The 19697-nt window shown below is 42.9% G+C and overlaps 1 protein-coding gene across 1 annotated transcript in view; it reads right to left on the reverse strand.

Moving 5' to 3' along the window:
* Positions 1-424: 424 nt before the first annotated feature.
* The window catches only part of LOC307100638 (putative adhesion G protein-coupled receptor E4P), a gene marked incomplete at its 5' end in the record, with an annotated part of 49644 nt that continues 30371 nt past the window's right edge, over positions 425-19697 (reverse strand). Inside the window, 7 exons of the mRNA XM_079773126.1 lie at positions 425-549; positions 4463-4558; positions 9402-9582; positions 10691-10782; positions 11370-11436; positions 13412-13647; positions 15369-15563. Of these exons, the coding sequence (XP_079629252.1) occupies positions 439-549; positions 4463-4558; positions 9402-9582; positions 10691-10782; positions 11370-11436; positions 13412-13647; positions 15369-15563 (978 nt within the window). The 3' untranslated portion in view covers positions 425-438. The remainder of the gene's footprint in view (positions 550-4462; positions 4559-9401; positions 9583-10690; positions 10783-11369; positions 11437-13411; positions 13648-15368; positions 15564-19697) is intronic.

The following is a 19697-nucleotide window of genomic DNA, read 5'->3' on the forward strand; positions in this document are numbered from 1 at the left end:
AGGGGGAGGAGGGGTGTTTTTGCATTCCAAGAATGCAACCCCCCTTTTAATATGTATTCATATGGGAATTACGTATTGAATTATGCAGGTGTTTGAGCAATGTATGATCCTTAGAAGCATGAAATGCAACAGAGAAGCAAGAGGATTGTGAGCTGAACCCAGGTGCTGGCCAATTAGTCTTGGGCAAGGTGGCAACAGCTGGAAGAGGGAAATCCACTCATTTCCCTCGTCATTAAAAAGGATCCCTTGAGCACTTAATTGCACGTAACATGGAATTCTGGGTTCCAGTCTAAGAATGTTCCCATGTTCCCCTTTCTGTCTGTGGCAATAAAAGCCAAAACAGGGGCAGGCAACACAACTCGTTTTCACAGGGAAGATACCCATGATGGTGCCTGTCCAATCCATATGTGACCACAGTGGGTGCCGTCCATGAGCAGCTCAGTGTTCTGTTCTTTGCCAAAAAACAGTGACAGGATGAGTCCGGGGCTGTGATTGGACAGACACAGTGTCTCTTCTGTGGATGAATTCTGATGACTTCCCTGGCTCCTCCTACTTGGGGGAGATAATATGGAGAAAAGGCTGAAGAGAAATTCACACCTCAGAAATTCACTACAAAGTCTAGCATGCAGGGGCTGACAAGCTAGAATTGCTAAGGTCCAAAGATGAATAAAGAGATCCTACCATCTGACTCTACAGCTCCACACCGCGCCCCCACCACCATCATAGATGGCCTTTTTATTTATTTCATCTTTTACAAACAGGTACAGTGCTTCTAAGCACTTAATACACAGGCAGCGTTCTAAGCACTTAATACATAGGACCTCATTTCATTCTCATGAGATAGATACTACTACTCCCATTTGATGGATGAGGAAACTGAGGCACAGACATTAAGTGGCTTGTGCAAGTTCACAGAGCCTGGAAGTGGTACAGTTGGGGGTTTGAATCCAGGCGCTTTGGCGTCATTTAAACGCAACAGTGATGAATCCCTTAAATGCTACAGATGCGTAATGAAGACTTTAAAGTTCAATGTGTGCTTTTTAGAATGCAAAGTGTTGTTCAAAGATAAGGAATTATAGCCCTGGTCGGTGGTTCAGGTGGTTGGAGTGTTGTCCTGTAACCAAAAGGTTGTGGATCTGATTCCAGGTCAGGACATATACCTAGGTTTGGGGTTTGATCCCCGGTCAGGGTGAGTATAAAAGGCAACTGATCAATGTTTCTCTCTGACATTGATGTCTGTGTGTGTGTGTGTGTGTGTGTGTGTGTGTGTGTGTGTGTGTGTGTCTAAAAATCAATAAAAGCATATCCTCTAGTGAGGATTAAAAAAAGATAAGGGGCCCTGGCCAGTGTTGCTTGCTGGTTAGAGCATCAGCCTGTACACCAAATCTATGCTATGGATTCCACTATGTGATATGGTTTTGGTGTCCAAATGTGTGTTGGGACACTTCATTTACACAGCTGAGATAGACATGTCCTTTAACCATTGGTGATTTCGGACAAAAGGACTGTGAAAACAGGGTAATGTTAGGACGCAGTCAGTAGCCACATAGCAGAACTATCCTTGAGGTGAAACTGTGTGTTCTATGAACAGCTGTTCCCTAAAGTTGTTCATCAGAAGTAACAACAATTCTGATAGCAACCAAGGAAAGTTGTCAACATTTGGAGGGAAACAGACCTGTGTTAGAATGCCTCTAACTGACTGAGTAGCTTTAAGCAAACCATTTGAGCTTTCCGTGTTTCTTTCCTCATCCTTAATCAGGAAATGTAGACACAAATTAAATTGATGGACCAGGCATTGCTCCAGGCAAAAGGAAAACAACAGTAGCCCAAACCATGAAACTTACAGAGTAGAGACTGACTAAAACCAAACACTTTGATGTCTTTAAAATAAATAACATATAATGAGATACAGGTATGCAAAGAATTTGTAATTTTAGAGTGAACTTTTAGAGTGACATAGTAAGGGTCAGACTTGACCACTTAGGTAGCCACCTCCCTGTGTGTGGGTGTGACAGATATAACTTACCCCATATTTTTCCTGTACTCCACCCATAGGAATGTCATAGTAATAGTGATAATGATAGGAAATAAGTAAAGAGTGCTACAATGTTATAGCAATAGAAAATAATTAAAGAGTGTTATAGAAAATGTAGAAAAATTACTTCTTGTGAAATATTTATGTGAAATATTAAAGAGCACAGGGAATGACCACTCTGGCCAAGCCCTAGCCGCACCATGTAGATAAGACCATAGCTGAATTCTACCCTTGGGAATGACATACGTAAACCTGATAGACACCTTCTGAGTGACAATGTAACTGATAACCAGCTTGTACTCTGATTAACACTTGTGTGATAACATATGTTACTGATGGCCACCTGAACTGCCGTGGGTCAGAACAGGCTTACAAACAACGAGTCTCCGGCTTCAGACATCAATCATCTTTTTGATCCACGCTCCATGCTGCCTTGCTCCATGTCAGACAGCAGAAGAACGGCCGAACCTCCGATTGTGAGACTTTGGTCGCCCTCCTCCCTCTGACTTGACCCAACCAGACGGCCAGCCACCCAAAGATGGATCCGCCACTGCCTGCAGAGGATGCCACTCTTACCCGGGGACCCCGTTAAGTCTGAGCCCGTGGCACCAGGAACCTTGTGAATAATAAAGTGTGCTGTGTGATTTTCAACTGCATATTTTGTGTGGCATAATTCCTCCAGTAGTCTTAATTATCCTAATATATAAAAACCCAGGGTCTGTAACAACCGAAGGCTCAACCGAACACCAGAAGTCAGTCCTGCAGTCAGTGCTGGGTTGCTGTGGCGACCCAGCACTGACTGCCACCACTGTGGGCACAGCGACCCAGCACTGACTGCCGAGGGGGCTGCGGATCAGGCCTGGAGAGAGAAGCAGGGTCTGATCTGCAGCCTCTGTGGCAGCTGTTGATCAGCCCTTGCCTCTCTCTCTTTCTCTCCGAGCCTGGCCAGGAGCCACATCTCTCTTTCTCTGCGGGCCTCCACGGGGGCTGCTGATCAGCCCCGCCTCTCTGATCAGGCCCAGAGATAGGCCCGGAGACAATGACTGGCTTAGAAACCGACCAATCAGAACCAAATCTGGGTGAACTGCAAGGAGCCAATGGCTGCCTAGGAGGCGGAGCTTCTAACGCTAACTGGCATAGAAACTGACCAATCAGAACCTAATCTGGGTGAACTGCAAAGGCAGAACCTAAGGTGGGGGCTGAGGAGGGGTTTTAAGGGCAATAGCTATTTGGTGTAAGGTAAAAGAAAGCGGTTCAATTTTTTTAATGACTGGTTTGACAGTATAGTGCATATGGCTGGCTATCAGTCCAGAGATATGGATTATGTATTTTTGTCTGCCAAGAGCATCTCCTCCTGCTGAAAATGGCTTTCCCTCCACCCCCCATTTAAGCAATCGTAGCCTATATAATCTATCTATACTAATAAAAGGGTAATATGCTAATTAGACTGGGTCGACCGGCCATCTTCTGGATGTCCGACTTCCTTCCAGACAAAGCCATGGTGGTGGGGGCTGAGGCAGAGGCAGTTAGGGGTGATCAGGCCAGCAGGGGAGGGCAGTTGGGGGCAAGATCAGGCCAGCAGGGGAGGGCAATTAGGGGTGATCAGGCAAGCAGAGGCAGTTAGGGGCGAGATCAGGTCAGCAGGAGAGGTCCATTGGGGGTGAGATCAGACCAGCATGGGAGGGCAGTTGGGGGCAACCAGGCTGGCAGGGGAGGGCAGTTGGGGGTGAGATCAGGCCGGCAGGAGAGGGCAGTTGGGGGCAAGATCAGGCCAACAGGGGAGGGAAGTTAGGGGCAATCAGACAGGCAGGCAGAGGCAGTTAGGGGCGATAAGGAAGGCAGACAGAGGGGTTAGGGGCAATCAGGCAGGTAGGCAGGGGCAGGTAGAGGTGATCAGGCAGGCAGGCAGGTGAGCAGTTAGGAGCCAGCGGTCCCAGATTGCAAGAGGGATGTCCGACTGCCGGTTTAGGCCCGATCCCTGAGAGGGATGTCCGACTGAGGTTTAGGCCTGATCCCACAGTCAGACATCCCCCGAGTGGTCCCTGATTGGAGAGGGTGCAGGCTGGGCTGAGGGAACCGCCTTCCCCTCCCTCCCCCCCATGCACGAATTTTGTGTATCCAGCCACTACCCTTAGGAATGCTAAGTATTAATATAAAATCAGATAATAATGCCTACCGTTGGTCCTGCTTGCTTAGAGTAGTCTCTTTGCTAGCAACTACTTAATGTCCGAATACCTGCATGGTTAAGTTTATCTCAAGGGACACCTTGGATAACAACCCACATACTCTACTTGGACATTCAGCTTCATAATGCAGGAACCTAATGCAATTTCTCTTTTCTTTCAGATCAAGAAACGAGGATGTTCATGGCAGCACAAGATGTGGGGTTCAGACAAGTGTACAGCATTGCAGAGAAGCTGGTCTTACCATTCTGGTGTGGGTAGTAGAGGCAGAGACCTCAGTGCTTTCGGTTTCAACTCCTTTCTGCAACCTACTAAACCATTTCTTGTATTCCATTCGCACCTGTAAGTTTGAGGAATATAGAGGATTGTGTTACATTCAGAGCTTGGTTCAGAAAAAAACAGAATCCTAAAATAGGAGACTAAAGACTAGGCACTGCTCTCTACAGCTCTTTCATTGGTTTTCTGTATAGTCTTGACCAAACTCATATTGATTTATTTTAAGTATATTTTTATTTATTTCAGAGAGGAAGGGAGAGGGAGAGAGAGATAGAAACATCAATGATGAGAGAGATTCATTGATCAGCTGCCTCCACGCCCCCTACTGGGGATCAAGCCCGCAACCTGGGCATGTGCCCTGACTGGGAATGGAACTGTGATCTACTGATTCATAGGTCGACACTCAACCACTGAGTAACACCAGCCGGGCTGATTTTTAATTTAAATTTTACTTTCCTCAGTTGTAGAAAAGGTGTTTACTAAATGTCCAGCACCATAAGGACTCTATATGGTGATAATAATGAAAGTGATGATGAGGATGGTGATGGTGATGGTGATAAAGGTAATGATGGTTGTGATGATGGTAATGATGATGATAATAAGGGTAATGATGAAAATAATGAAGGTAGTGATGATGATGGTGACTACGATGATGGTAGTGATAATGAAAGTGAATAGAACCATGTTAATGATGGTGATATGATGGTAATAATGATGATAGCAAAGATAATGATGGTGGTGGTGGTGATTATGGTGTAAATGATGATGATGAAGATGAAGATTAAATGATGATTGTTAGGTGGAGGCAGGGGTGAAGTCCAGAGCCAATGCATGCATCTGCAAGGTAAATGGTGACAGAGATAACTGGCGCCTTCCTAGACCCCTGGCCTGAGGCAGAAATTCCACACCTCTCTTGCCCTCCACCCTCCCCTCACTAAACAGCTGTATAAAGGAAGTACCTATGCCCCCTTTTGGCGAGAACTTCCCTGGCCCACCCTCGGACCAGCGAGAAACCTCCCCCCTTTTAATCGCCTGGACTCTGTCTTGTTTCCTGCATCACAAACCTTTCAGTGATGATGGTGACAATAATGATGATAGTAAAGGTAATGACGGTGGTTATTATAAGGATAGAAAAAAGCCTTTCCTTTTCTTTGCTGTGGCTTTCCACAACTTATAAGAAGCACCTGGTAATCAAATCCCAAGATTTTTTTTTTATATAGCAAAGGTGAAGATTTATTGAAGAATAAGTACAGATTCCCACATGGGGAGAGGGAAAGAGTCCCACAGAATGGACTCCCACGTAGCGGGGGGGGGGGGGGGGGGGAGGGTCCCACTAAGTTCCTTTCCCTATGGTTTATAAAGGCTGCAGTTCCTGGTGCCTCGATATCCCCTCGGATTGGTCACTATTCCCTTAGACTGGTTACTATAGTAACTCCTGGGCTCAAGGGTCAGACCTCACATGGGACATGTGAGGTTCTCCCCCACCCCCCTCCTTCCTTATTGTTTTCCTGTTCCCTTTGGGCTTTCTTCTTCTTCGGATGAAGGGCTTCCTTCTCTTTATTTTGTAAATATAGACCTTTGCTGTTCCCAGCTCCCTCATTCTATGGAAATGTACCTATTGCAGCTTTTCAGCTCCCCTATTCTATGGAAATATACCTTCCCCTGCTCTGCAGCCCTGTGCTTTCTCCACGGTCCCCTTAATTTCCAAAATTTCTAAAATTTCCTAAACCTGTCCCAGTTAGGGATTTGGGGAGCCAGTATGACTTGAGAAATTTACTGTACCAGGGTTACAGGGAGGGGCTATACGTAGGAGTATCTTGTGGCGTTTCTGGGTTCCAGTAAGGACAGAGAAGGTCTCATCCAGGTACCAGCCTAGGATTCAGGCGACACTTAGGAAGACAGAATAAAAATGGAAACCCCAAGATTGTTGGCTCCTCTGATTCAAACAGTTCCTCTGTTCAAACTGTGGAACAAGATAAGCTCCTCTAAAGACTATATTCTTGCATCGCCCTCCTCCCTGCTGTTTTCACAACCCAGGGATAATCCGCACCAAGGAACCTCTAGTTAGTAGAAAGTTCCCTTCCTTCCTCCCATTCAAACAAGCCTCTTTTGAACCTTCATAACTTTTGTTCTACACGTGTTTTACATTGGGAATTATTTTCCTGGGAAAAATACTGATAGGACATCTGCTGGACTGTGTTCTGGAAAGCAAACAAACTGTAACTTTTCAAGACAACCCCCCTGGTATCTGCTCAACTTCAATACAAACCTCCTCCCTTCCTTGTTGCTTAGCAACAAACAGCCACTGCTTAAAAGAGCAGACCACCCTTTCTTCCCTGGCCGGTATTGACTAGCAATACTTGACCCTTTTCTCTCTTGGAGAGTAAAATAAATTTCCTCTCTGCATCTCTTCTTTCAGTTGTGAATTCTTTCACAGCCCGAGTCACCAGCCAAACTCTAACAGTGATTATGATGATGAAGGGCACCATGTATTGGAAGTTAGTTGTGTTTAATGCACTTACATACAAGACATCATTTAACCCCTACATAAATCCAATCAGTAAATGACTTCTTGTCCCCACTCCCCATTAAAGATGAAGAAGTTGAGACTCTTGGAGGTATATTAACTTGCATAAGGTCTCACAACCAGCACTCAGAATCTTGTCATTCTTACTCCAGAGCCCTGATACTAAGCCACCCAAAGTGACTCCACAAATTGTCTTCCTTTAACCTCCTCAACAGGGTATAAAAAAAGACATCTGAATATTTAATACTCAACATTAATTTACCAAAACACTTTAATTGTATTTTACTTCTTTTGTGTGTAAAGAGTACCAAGTGAAGCAGGAATTTGGGGGGAACATAGGTAGGCTTAGGGATTTTTTAGAATTGGGGTCCAGAGAAAAGCTCAGGTCTGCAGACTGGGAGAAGGTTCATTTCCATAACACAAGGAAGCTAGGTGCAGTTACATTTCCATAAGACAAGGAGGCAGCAACAGGTATATTTACGTAAGACAATGGAACTGGAAGTAGCCAAGAAAGGTCTATATTTACAAAATAAAGAGAATAAAGCCCAAAGGGAATAGGAAAACAATAAGGAAGGAGGGGCGGGGGACCTCACTTGTCCCATGTGATGTTCAACCTTTGAGCCCAGGAGTTACTATAGTAACCAGTCTAACAGAATAGTGACCAATCAGAGAGGATATCAAGGCACCAGGAACTGCAGCCTTTATAAGCCATTGGGAAAGGAACCCAGTGGGACCCTTTCCTACCTTCCTGCTTGGGAGTCCATTCTGTGGGACTCTTTCCCTCTCCTCACGTGGGAGTCTGTACTTGTTCTTCAATAAATTTCCACCTTTGCTATACCACTTTCTGTCTGTGGATTCATTCTTCGATTCCAGCGGACAAAGAATCCGGGTTCCAGTCCAAAAATTCGGTATCACAAGCATTAAGAAGGCACTAACAGCCCAACCAGCGTGGCTCAGTGGTTGAATGTTGACCTATGAACCAGGAGGTCAAGGTTTGATTTCCCAGTCAGGGCTTGATCCCTAGTGTGAGGTGTGCAGGAGGTAACTGATCAATGACTTTTCTCTTACCATTGATGTTTCTATCTCTCTGAAATCAATAAAAGGCTCTAACAGACAAAAGAAATTAACGAGCCATTAAAATGTCTTTTTGTCACTTGCATCTTAATTGCTGGTAGTTCCACTCACTACAAATGAAATAAAAAGCCAGGAAAACCATTCCCAATCTTCTATAAAGAGTAAAATGACAATAATGCCCTTCACTGAGAACTTGGTATATGCCAAGGTCATTACTAGGAGATTTATATTGAATTATCTCATTTAATTATCAACCCTATGAGGTAGGTACTGCCACATTTTCTGATGAGAAAATCACAGCTCAGAGAAGGAAGCAGCTTGCCCAAGGTTACACAGCAACCCACTCATTGGAAAAACTGGGATTAAACTAAAATCTCTCTGAGTTTATCATAGATTTTGCCAAATATTACAGTGCTCTCCATGCAGTACACTTCACTACAGGAGAATTATTCATCCTCTCTCTTGTGCATTCAGGTTTGGCCATGTGACTTGCTTTGGCCAATGAAAGAGAGTTAAGCTTTCCTTTTGCCATGAGAACACATAGGGGCTGCCCCCTCAGCATACATCCTCAAATGAAGATAATGTAGTTCATGTAGCTATGTAACATAAGCAAGAAATAAATATTATTGTTCTCAGTCACTGAAATTAGGGGAGGGAGGCTATTAGTTACTGTAGCATAATCTACCTTATCCTAACTGATAACATGCTCTGCTGCGAACTGGTTTGTGTCCTTCACCCCCAAAATTCATATGATAAAGCTCTTACCCAACAATGAGGGCCAGTGGCCATCATTGTCTTGGTAGGTGACCACTGATGGTTATTTGGAGCTGTGGCCTTTATGGAAGTAATTAAGGTTAAATCAGGTCATAAGGGTAGAGCCCTGATCCAATAGATTTAGTGTCCTTATAAAAAGAAGCATGAAAGCTCTCTCGCAATCTCTCACCCATGTGAGGACACAGCAAGAAGGTGGTCATTTGCAAGCCAACTGGGGGCTCTCACCAGAACCTGACATTAGTAGCACCCTCATCTCAGAATTCCAGAATGCTGAGGAGATAAATTTCTGTTGTCTAAGCCACAGGGCCTCTGTTTTTTATGGCTGCCTGAGCAGATAACTGCATGTTCTTAAGAGATATGCTCAAATGATCAATGTTAAGAGGCTAAATGAAACCCAGAGCACATGGCAAACCCAAGCAGCACCTAAATCTTCTTCTCAGAATCAAGGCAACCCCAAAATATAAAAAGTCAGAAGAGGACAAGAAATGAACAGCTGTTTAATAAAGCTCGGAGACAAAGGAATTAACTTTACCTGGCGATTAAGGAGACAGTATACCACAAAAAGCAAAACCCCCTGCAGGACATTGATGATGGTGAACATGTAGGCAATGACTAATCCGATTGTCTTCCCAACTTCATCAACCATAAAAAAACCAAGGCCCCAAGAACAGCCCAGGGTAAACAGTTGAGCAATGGCTTTAAATGTCATGACTCTGAAAAGGAAAAAGAGTAGTGATTACTACCATTTATCAGGGACTCACTGCTTGTTGGGCACTGTGCTCAGTGCTTTGGGTGCATCACCTTCTTTAAACTTCCTAACAACCTCGGGTGGTTAAGCAGCTTTCACAAAGGCACGTAGCATAAGGATGAGGCAGAACCCATGTTTCCAATTATTGCCCCTGAGAATAACTCTTTCTCCCACTCTTGGAAATGATTTTCCTGCTAAGTCTCTTACCTGGACTTATTGGAAGATTTGTGGAAAGTGCATTCTAGAAATTTCTATTGCAAAAAGTGGATGATGAAGATATCAAGATTATGTCTAGAGTAAGTTGTCGATGGCCATGGGCTAGGCAAGCTGATGTGTGTGTGTGTGTGTGTGTGTGTGTGTGTGTGTGTGTGTGTAAAGAGAGATATGGAGAAACTACCAAGAAGGCTGACATTCCGGCCCTCCAGGATCAAAGAAACTGAGGCTGAGATGTTAGGTTAATTTCATACTTACATGGGATCGATGGCAGGATCTGAAGTTGGACAGAAATGCCTTTGAGTTTTGTCCACATGGCTCACCAATGCACGGTTTGTACCCGCTCTTGGGTACGCTGAACAGTTTGTTCCTCTTATCAATGGGGACATTAGTAGTGCTCACCAGAGAGATTGGCATCATGAGCATTCAATGAACTAATCTTGGTAAACGTCCAACACCTATCAGGTTCCTAGTTAATATTAACTGTTGTCATCAGTATTTTTAATAATTTAGGTTAGCACCAATGGGACTTGAGTTTTTACAACCAAAGACAATGGAATCCCAAAGTGGGTGAACTTTCAGAATGAAAAAGATAATGTTGATAGTCTTAGCATTAATTTTATATGAAGAGTGAGCTACACAAATGAGGTGCACAATGAATATTTCTTGAATAAAGAGATGAGGGAGTACATGAAATCACCTAAAAATTGTAGTTTTTACTTCTTCTATAAGTTGTCCCTGATGTATTCTTTATCTAGTGCCAGGAAATTTTATATCACATTTTTGTATCGGTTTTTCTCTCCCAGGCAGAATTGTCCTGTAGGAAAATCTGGAAACCACTGATTTTGGTAACTTCTTACCTGGTGTCCTGAATGGTGGAAACTTCTTTATTGAGGGAGGAAAGTTTGCTTCTCAAAATCCACAGAATTTGGAAGTAGAACACCAAGTTTATCTGTGGAAACAACATGGAAAATTTACTTGAAATTTCCTTTTGAGGCCATGTCATGCAACCCAACTTGAGATGAACCTAAGACTCTTTTCCCAAAAGATACAGGCTTCATAAGGATGGTGTAGACACATGCTCTCGTGTAAACAGCACACAATATATAACCTGTAGCCCTTGGTGCTTGATTATGGTGACTATGTAACTTATTATTCAAACCAGGACACTTTGAAAGTGAAAAAGTGCTATGAATATCTATACCAGGATAATGGATGTAAATGAAAGTTCCTAACCAACAGAAAAACATGTTACTCTATGCAGAGTAGACACTTGCTAAATATTTGTTGAATAAACGAATGTAGAATTTTTAGAAGAATGCCTGGTAGAGGTTTATATTATATCAAAGCAACCAGTGAGCTAGGCAGAAGCCAGGGAAAGACACATACAGACAGCATTTCCAGTAAGAGAGGGTTGATCACATTAGGTTATATTTCCTTATCTTTATCTCATTTCCCCTTTAACAAATAACAAACACTCCCTATGCTTGGCCAACCCAGGGCAGGCACACCAATACATAACCATCAGTGGTCACCTACCAAGACAATGATGGCCACTGGCCCCATGAAGCTCCAGATGAACCCTTCATCAATCTTGAGCCAGCAGCTGTTGAGAGAAAGATAAGGATCCCCCGCTTAATTCTCAGACGAGAAGCTATTTAATTCAGGCTCCTCTCACCAGATCTGAGCAGTGCCAGAAGCTGTTTAGTTCAGACCTGGGTTTCAGATGGAATCAGACCTGAGTCTCCATCTGATACAGGCTACATGTTCTGAGTCTCAGTTTTCCCAGGTATAAAGTGGTGCTAACAGAAGTATTTTAAAAATTTAAATGATTACTGTGGCTGTCTACCAAGCCTTGAAGTCAGGTTGGGTCAGTTCTGTGACTTAGTTCTTCTCCTTCAACATTGTGTTAACTATTCCAGGCCTCGCTACATAAATATTAGGACCAGTTTGTCAAATGTCCAAAAAAATAATTTTCTTGGATTTTGATTGTGAATGCATTGTGAACCTATAGATCAAGTTGGGAAGAACTAACTTCTTCTTGAAGATAGGTAGTCTTACCACCCATGAACATGGACTACCTCTCCATTTATTTGAGCCTTCTCTGATTTCTTTCATCGTTTTCCTCCTATAGAACTTGTAGGAAATATGAAATGAGGTCATGTGTACACAGTTGTTGGATACAGTTCCTGGCAGTGTTAAGGCTCAGTAAAGGCAGGTATCCTAATAACAGTGAGTACTATAATAATAAGTACTATAATAAGAAAGAGAGTAAAAATAATTTTTTCACTTCAAGAGTGTTATATAATGAGAATCATATGGAATGTAACCTTTGGTGGTGATTACATCTCTATACATGTGATAAAATCGTACAGAACTAAACACACGGAAGTATGAATACGATCGGTGGATTGCTTCAGTGTCAATGTTCTAGGTGCGACCAGGAAGCTTTTGGAGGCGTGGATATGCTTGTTACCTTGATTGTGGTGATGGTGTCACAGTGTATGCATATGTCCAAACTCATAAACATGTATTCATTAAATATGTATAATTTTCTGTATATCAATTGCATCTCAAAAAAGCTGTAAAACAGTAATAAAAATAATAATGTAAATGTAGTTATTAAAACTACAATCAGACTCTGTATTTTGTCATGGCTTATGTTAGCAATGGTAGTATAACTTATTCTGAAAGGGAACCTGGCAGTACAAAACTGGCAAAGATATCAAGCAATCGCCAACACTCATTGGTCAGAAAAGCTCCCACTCTCAGTTCTATTCCAATGGTTGCAAAACTATGACCCAGGGGCCAAATTCAGTCTACCCCTTGTTTTTATAAATAAAGTTTTATTCAAGCACAGCCATACCCAGGCATTTACATATTGTCTATGACTTGGCTGCTTTCATACTACAAGGGCAATGCTGAGTCATTGCCACAGAGACCACATGGCCTGCAAAGGTAAAAAACAGTTACCATCTGGCCCTTTATAGAAAATTTGCCAACTCCCTTCTACCCTTACCATCTCCAGAACCATTCTGGCAGAACATAGGGATCAAGCTGGAGATAAGGTATTCTCTGACTTCAAGACAGACAGCCTCCTACTTGTGTTTTGTTTTGTTTTGTTTTGTTTTGCTTTAGCACATGCATACCTACTTCCTATCCTAAGCCCCATTGCCAAAATACTAGGCTTTGCAAACTTCTTTAGTGAGGCAGCAAAACATGGCTGTTAAAAATACTGCTTTGGGAATTCTGACTTACTTTCTTTCAGATATGACCTTGAGAACGTTTATTAGATGCACTACGGCCCAGATGTCCTGCGCATGACCTGACAAACAATGCCAGCCTCATGGAGGAGTAGATGAGAGTCTGCAGATAGAGAGCACTCTCTCTGACACAGCACAGGACTTTGAGATTTGTTGTTATTGTTATTCTTTACATTCTGTTCTTTCAGAATCCTACAGAACATAAAACCCACGGATTTTTAATGTGGGGTCATCAGTTTGCTCTCTTGCCCCTAAATTTCATGAAGTTGTATTATGGGTACCACTTCCACCATAAACGCCATCCATCATCATGCTTACTGAGTGTATGTTCCATAATTTTTGTGTCCTGCTATTGCAGACACAGCCACAATCAGAGCTGGAATCCCATAGCCTGCAGGGTACATGAACCTCTTCTTGAATCTGCCTGCACTGGTGTAGTTGGCCACCTTGAGGTTCCTGACAGTGAGGAAGAGATGCAGTCCTTCGAGGAGCATCCAGGTAAAGGAGGCCAAGTAGAGGTAATGCAATACCCCTGCGATGATGGAACACAGCACCTGGAAGGGAGAGAAGAGTTAGGAATGTGGTGCCGATGTAGTCTGTACCTGATTATATCCTCAGCACTTATCGGTTTCCTGGCTGGCTGGAATTTTAATTCCAGCACCTGTGACACTTTGCCTGGGGCAACACATTTTCTGGAGGCTTTCACTGGCCATTGAAGTCTGCTTGTCCCATGCGTGAGGCAGGCCAGAAACACCAAGGAATCAATGTCACCAGAGCAGCCCTCAAACTCATGACAAATGAGTATTGGTATAGAAATGCTCCATTGCTCTTGCCCTTTGGGAGGCTGTGATGGTTAATTTTATGTGTCAGCTTGACTGAGCTAAGAGATGTCCAGATAGCTGATGAAACATTTCTGGGTGTGTTTGTGAGGGTGTTTCTGGAAGATTAGCATTTGAATCAGTAGATAAGCAATAAAGATTGCCCTCACCAATAAAGCATCATCCAAGCCATGAAGAGCCTGAATTAGAACAAAAAGGTCCAGGAAAAAGAGAATCCACTCTCTCTTCTTGAGCTGAAATGTCCATCTTCTCTACCCCTTGGACATCGGCAGTCATGGTTCCAATGAAATGTTATTTACAAAAACAGATTGTGGGCCAGAATTGTGCACTGTAGTTGGCCAACTTCTGCCCATTTTGAAATGAAGAAACTGAGGCCCAGGAAGTTGACATTTCTCCCAAGAGCACAAAACTAATAAAAAACAAAAATGTATTTGAAGCCCATACTGTCTGCAGAGGCCATACTTACTCTTAACCATAGCATTTTACTGCCTTTTGTGGGGGTGGGGGAGTGGGGAATGCTGCTTTCATAACCTTGTGAAGGCGAGATCATAGTCTTTAGGGTTGAAAGGATCCTTGGAGAACATCTGCTACTAATTCTTCCTGGATGTGATGATATGATCGTGATCATGACAAAAATAAAAGCTAGCGTTGTTCTCTGGTTGACTAATCCAGACTCTGCGTTCTATCTTGCTAGAGCCCTAGGCTGATGCCCTTGTTTTAGAGAGGGAGATTAAAAAGGGGAAGCCACTTTAATAAGATCGTATAGTGAGCAGGATGAAGAGTTGAGATACAACTGCTGATTGTGTGGTAAAGACACTGTCCACCAAAAATGCAAGCCTCCCTCCACCCGTCAATTCCAGAAAATAGATTTGTCTCTAAGAAATTACTTCCCAGCCAGAGATTATATTTCCCAGAATGCCTTGCAGTTGGGTGTGACCATGGAATGTGAGAGGAAGTGATGTGTACCACTTCCTGAGGTGGCCTATATAAACCTCTCTCGTGGGATTCCACCAAGCTCTTCTCTCTTTTCAGTCAGCTAAAATGGAAAGGACCCCAGGATGACCTTGAAACCACATATGAGCTAGAAGAGCCTCCATCAGCCTGAAGTTAGAGGACAGACACCTTTCAAACATGTTTGCTCACCCTCTACAGATACATACAGGTAAAGTAAACTACTCTTGTGATAAGCCACCGCTTTTTGGAGTTCAATTGTTACAGCAGGTATTGTAAACCGGTCTAATACCATCAGTCTGACTCTCAATCACCTCACTCAATGCCCATCAGAAAGTATGGGTCTTACCAAAATTACACAGGAAGAGAACTGAAATCGGGACTCTTGCGTTTTCCCCCAGGTGATTATTGCCTCTCTTCCAGTCTTTCCTCAAGACAAGATGATAGATTTGGTTACTACAAGGAAATTTGATTAAATTACCTACCTCAGGCTCAGTTTGATCAATCCCAGTGAGGAAGAGGAGGTGGGCCAGGAAGAGGCAGATGCAGAGCTGCAGGTGGAGGGTGGTGCTGATGTTCTGGATGGGTCGGCACAAGAGGAAGGTGAGGGCTGCCAGGAGGAGACACAGCAGAGACAGACTCAGTCCCACGTAGGTGATCACAGTCAGAATGGGATCCGCCTAGGAGCCACCAAAGGAGGGACCTGTTATAGTTTCCAACTCTGTAGTTATGTTCCTGATAGAGAGTCAGATGGGCTTCCTTGCTCAGGCCCTCAGAGGAATGAGTGAACCTCTTTGAGACTTGCTGTTCTCATCTTCAAACAGGGGCATATATAAGAACCGAGAGGCATCAATGTGAGAGAGACACATCAATTGATTGCCTCCTGCACATACCCTCACTGGGACCGGGACCAGGGATGGAACCTGTAACCCAGGTACATGCCCTTGACTGGGAATCAAATCCATGAACATTCGGTGTGGAAGCTGATGCTATAACCAGTGAGCACACCAGCCAGGGCTGGTTAGACTTTTTTAAACTTAAACGTGATCCTCCCCCACGATGATTCTAGTATCCACCTGGAACCATACATAGTTATTACAATATTACTGACTATATTCCCTATGCTGTACTTTAACTATTAAAGTATAGTTAACTATTTTGTAACTGCCAATTTATAGTAATCCCTTCACCCAACCCTCAAACCCCCTCCCATCTGGCATCTCTCAGTCTGTTCTCTGTATCTATGAATCTGTTTCTGTTTTGTTTGGTCATTAATTTTGTTCTTTAGATTTTACATATAAATGAAATCATATGGTATTTGTCTTTCTCTATCTAACTTATTTCACTTAGCATAATACCCTCTAGGTCCATCCTTGTCACAAATGGTAAAGTTTCACTCTATTTTATGGCCGAGTAATATCCCATCTCTATTATAAAAAGCAAGTGGCCCTAACGCCGTCACACTGTAACAACCAAATGGTGGGTGGGCGGGGCTGTGCGCACGGGTGGGTGGGGCCACTTGATTTCACGCACTGGGCTTTTAGTTGTATATATGTACCACATCTTCTTTATATAGTCATCTATTCATGGGCTCTTAGGTTGCATCCATATCTTGGCTATTGTAAATAATGTTGTAATGAATATAAGGATGCATAGATCTCTTTCAAGTAGTGTTTTGAGTATATTTTGAAACAACCCAGAGGCAGAATTGCTGAATTATAAAGTAGTTCTATTTTTAATTTTTTGAGGAACCTCCATACTATTTTCCTAATGGCTGCACCAATTTGCATTCCCACCAATAATGCATAAGGGTTCCCTTTTTTTCCATATCCTTGCCCATGCTTATTATTTGTTAATTTCTTGATGATGGCCATTCTCACAGGCATGAGGTGATATCTCATTGTGATTTTTAATTTGCATTTCTCTGATGATTAGTGATGTTGAGCATCTTTTCATATGTCTATTGGTTATCTGTATGATTTCTGTGGAGAATTATCTATTAAATATTTCACACCAATTCCATCTCGCTGAAAATTTTCTGTTGGGAAATCAGCTGACATTCTTATGGGACCTTCTTGTAGATAAGTAACTGCTTTTCTCTTGCTTCTTTTAAGATTATCTTTGTCTTCAACTTTTGCCATTTTAATTTTGACATGTCTTGATGTGGACTGCTTTGACTTCATCTTGTTTAGGACTCTCTGCTCTTCCTGGACTTATATGTCTTCAAATAGACCTTCAATCCCTTGCTCTCTTTCTTTTCCTTCTGGTATCCTTATGATGCAAATCTTGCTAAACTGATGTCAGTGTAGTCCCTTAAACTATACTCATACTTTTAATGATTTTTTTTTCTTTTTGCTGTTCCAACTGGGTGTTTTCTGCTGCCTTGTCTTCCAAATTGCTGATTCAACCCTAAGCTTCATCTAATATGCTGTTGATCCCTAACCAATTTGGCTCAGTAGATAGAGCATCAGCCTTCAGACTGAAGAGTCCCAGATTTGATTCCAGTCAAGGGCATGTATCTTGGTTGTGGGCACATCCCCAGTAGTGGGTGTGCAGGAGGCAGCTGATTGATGTTTCTCTCTCATTGATGTTTCTAACTCTCTATCCTTCTCCCTTCCTCTCTGCAAAAAATCAATAAAATATGTATTAAAAAAAAATAATAATATGCTGTTGATTCTTCTGGTCTATTTTTTTATTTCAGTTATTGTAGTCTTTATTTTTGACTGGTTCTTTTTTATAGTTTCTATTTCTGTTTTTATGCTTACTATCTCTTTGTGGACGTTTTCACTAAGTTCTTTGACCATCTTTATAACCAATGTTTTGAACTCTGCTTGGTAGATTGCTTGCCTCAATTTTATTTAATTCTTTTTCTGGAAATTTCTCCTGTTCTTTCATGTTTTTTGTCTTCTCCCTTTGACTGCCTGAGTCTGTTTCTATGTATTAAGTAGATCTGCTACATATCCAAGTCTTGGCAAAATGGCCTTATGTAGTAGGTGTCCTGTGGGGCCCAATGATGCAGTCTCTTTGTTCACCTGAGCCAGGTGCTCCACGAGTGTCCCTTATGTGGATTGTGTGTGCCCTCCTATTGAAGTTGAGCCTTGATTGTTGTTGAAATGTCAGTGGATGAATTGACTTTCAGGTTCACTGGCTGTGAGGATTGGCCACAACCACAGCACATGAGCTGTTCTCCAGGGGCTGACCCCATGGAGTAGGATTTGCCCCAGAAGATCCTGGTGCCTGCTGAGACCATCTTTGGGTGTGCCACTTGTGGAGCTAATTAATGTGGTCTGAAGCTAGCCACTAGGTGTGTTGGTTCTGGGGCCCGTTGGAAGGGGCTCTGGTGCAGACCAATGTCAGATGCTGCCTATGATTGGCCTAGGGCTTCCTATTAGGAGCTACAAAGTGACTGTGGTTGGTAGCTGCCTGTGTTAAGTCTGGATGCACATGAAAAAGATCACACTGAGAACCGAGGCCAGCTTCCACCAGTACCAGACCTGGGGCAGGTCATCAAAAGTCACAAAGACCTGCCATCACCTGCTGGCTGCCCATAAGGCTCAGCCACCAAAAGAGCCTCAGGTAGTACTTGAGTTGGGTGAGATAGGGTCTCAGGGAGTCACCAGGTTGGGGCGAGTGGAGTTCACCAGGCAAATGCAGGTTCAGGTTCAGATATGTTGGAGTAAGCTCAACACAGGGACAATGGCTGTCATCCCTCCAGCCCTGACTCTGAAGCCACATAACTCAGTTTCTCTCTGTATGTATCTGGTGGCCCTCTGCCAGAGGTCAAGATGAGTGCCCACAAGTGAGATTTTGTGGGTCCTTTAAGAGGACACCTAAATTTCAAGCAGCCTCCTGTCTGACCTGGACAGACAGAATCCTACTGATTTTCACAGCATGATGTTTCATGGGCTTATCTTCCCAGCACTGGTGCTCTGGGCTGGGAAGCCCAGCATTGGGTTGAGACCCCTCACTCCTCAGTGAGGGCATCAGCAGCTGAGATATCCTATGGATTCTCACCACCACACATGGGTTTGGGGCCAGCCCACTTTATATCTTTGTCCCTCCTACTTGTCTCAATGTGGCTTCTTCTTTATAACTATAATTATAGCTTTATAGCTTTAATTTATATCTTTGTCCCTCCTACTTGTCTCAATGTGGCTTCTCCTTTATAGCTTTAACTTCTGTTTAGCTAGTCTTCAGATGGTCCTCCAGGTTGATTGTTCTATAATTTAGTTGTAATTTTGATGTGCTTATAGAAGGTGGTGAGCACAGCCTCCATCTGCTCCACAATCTTGAATGGAACTCTACACTGCTTCTTAATTTAAATAAATTAAAATGAAATAAAATTTAAAATTTGGTTCTTCAGTCACAGTAGCCACATTTCACATACTCAATAGCTAGCTACATGTGGCTGGTGATCCTATTGGAAAACACAGCACTCAGAAGTAGTTTCCATGAACGTTAGTATTTCTTTGTCTGTCTTGTTCCAGTGCCTGTAACAGCATCTGATGCATAGCAGGCAATCATGTGTGAACTTGGCGAATGAAAAAAATGAGGTCATTTTATTAATTATGCAATAAAATGATTGTCATACAGTAAATATTCAATAACTGGAAGCTAAAAGAAATAGGGGAAGAAGATAGGTAAATTTCTTTAAACCTGAATTATCCTAGATATGGGTGGAAATTCAAGGGGCTTTACTTTTTCGTTGGTGACAGTCAGTTGTCTTCTTCTGGTCTGACTATGAAGGTTTAGATATAACTCTCTCTTGCAGAGGAACAGATGTTTTTTTCTTTTATCCCAGATCGGCTTGGGGC

Source organism: Cnephaeus nilssonii (assembly GCF_951640355.1).
Source record: "Cnephaeus nilssonii genome assembly, chromosome: 5".
NCBI lineage: Eukaryota > Metazoa > Chordata > Mammalia > Chiroptera > Vespertilionidae > Cnephaeus > Cnephaeus nilssonii.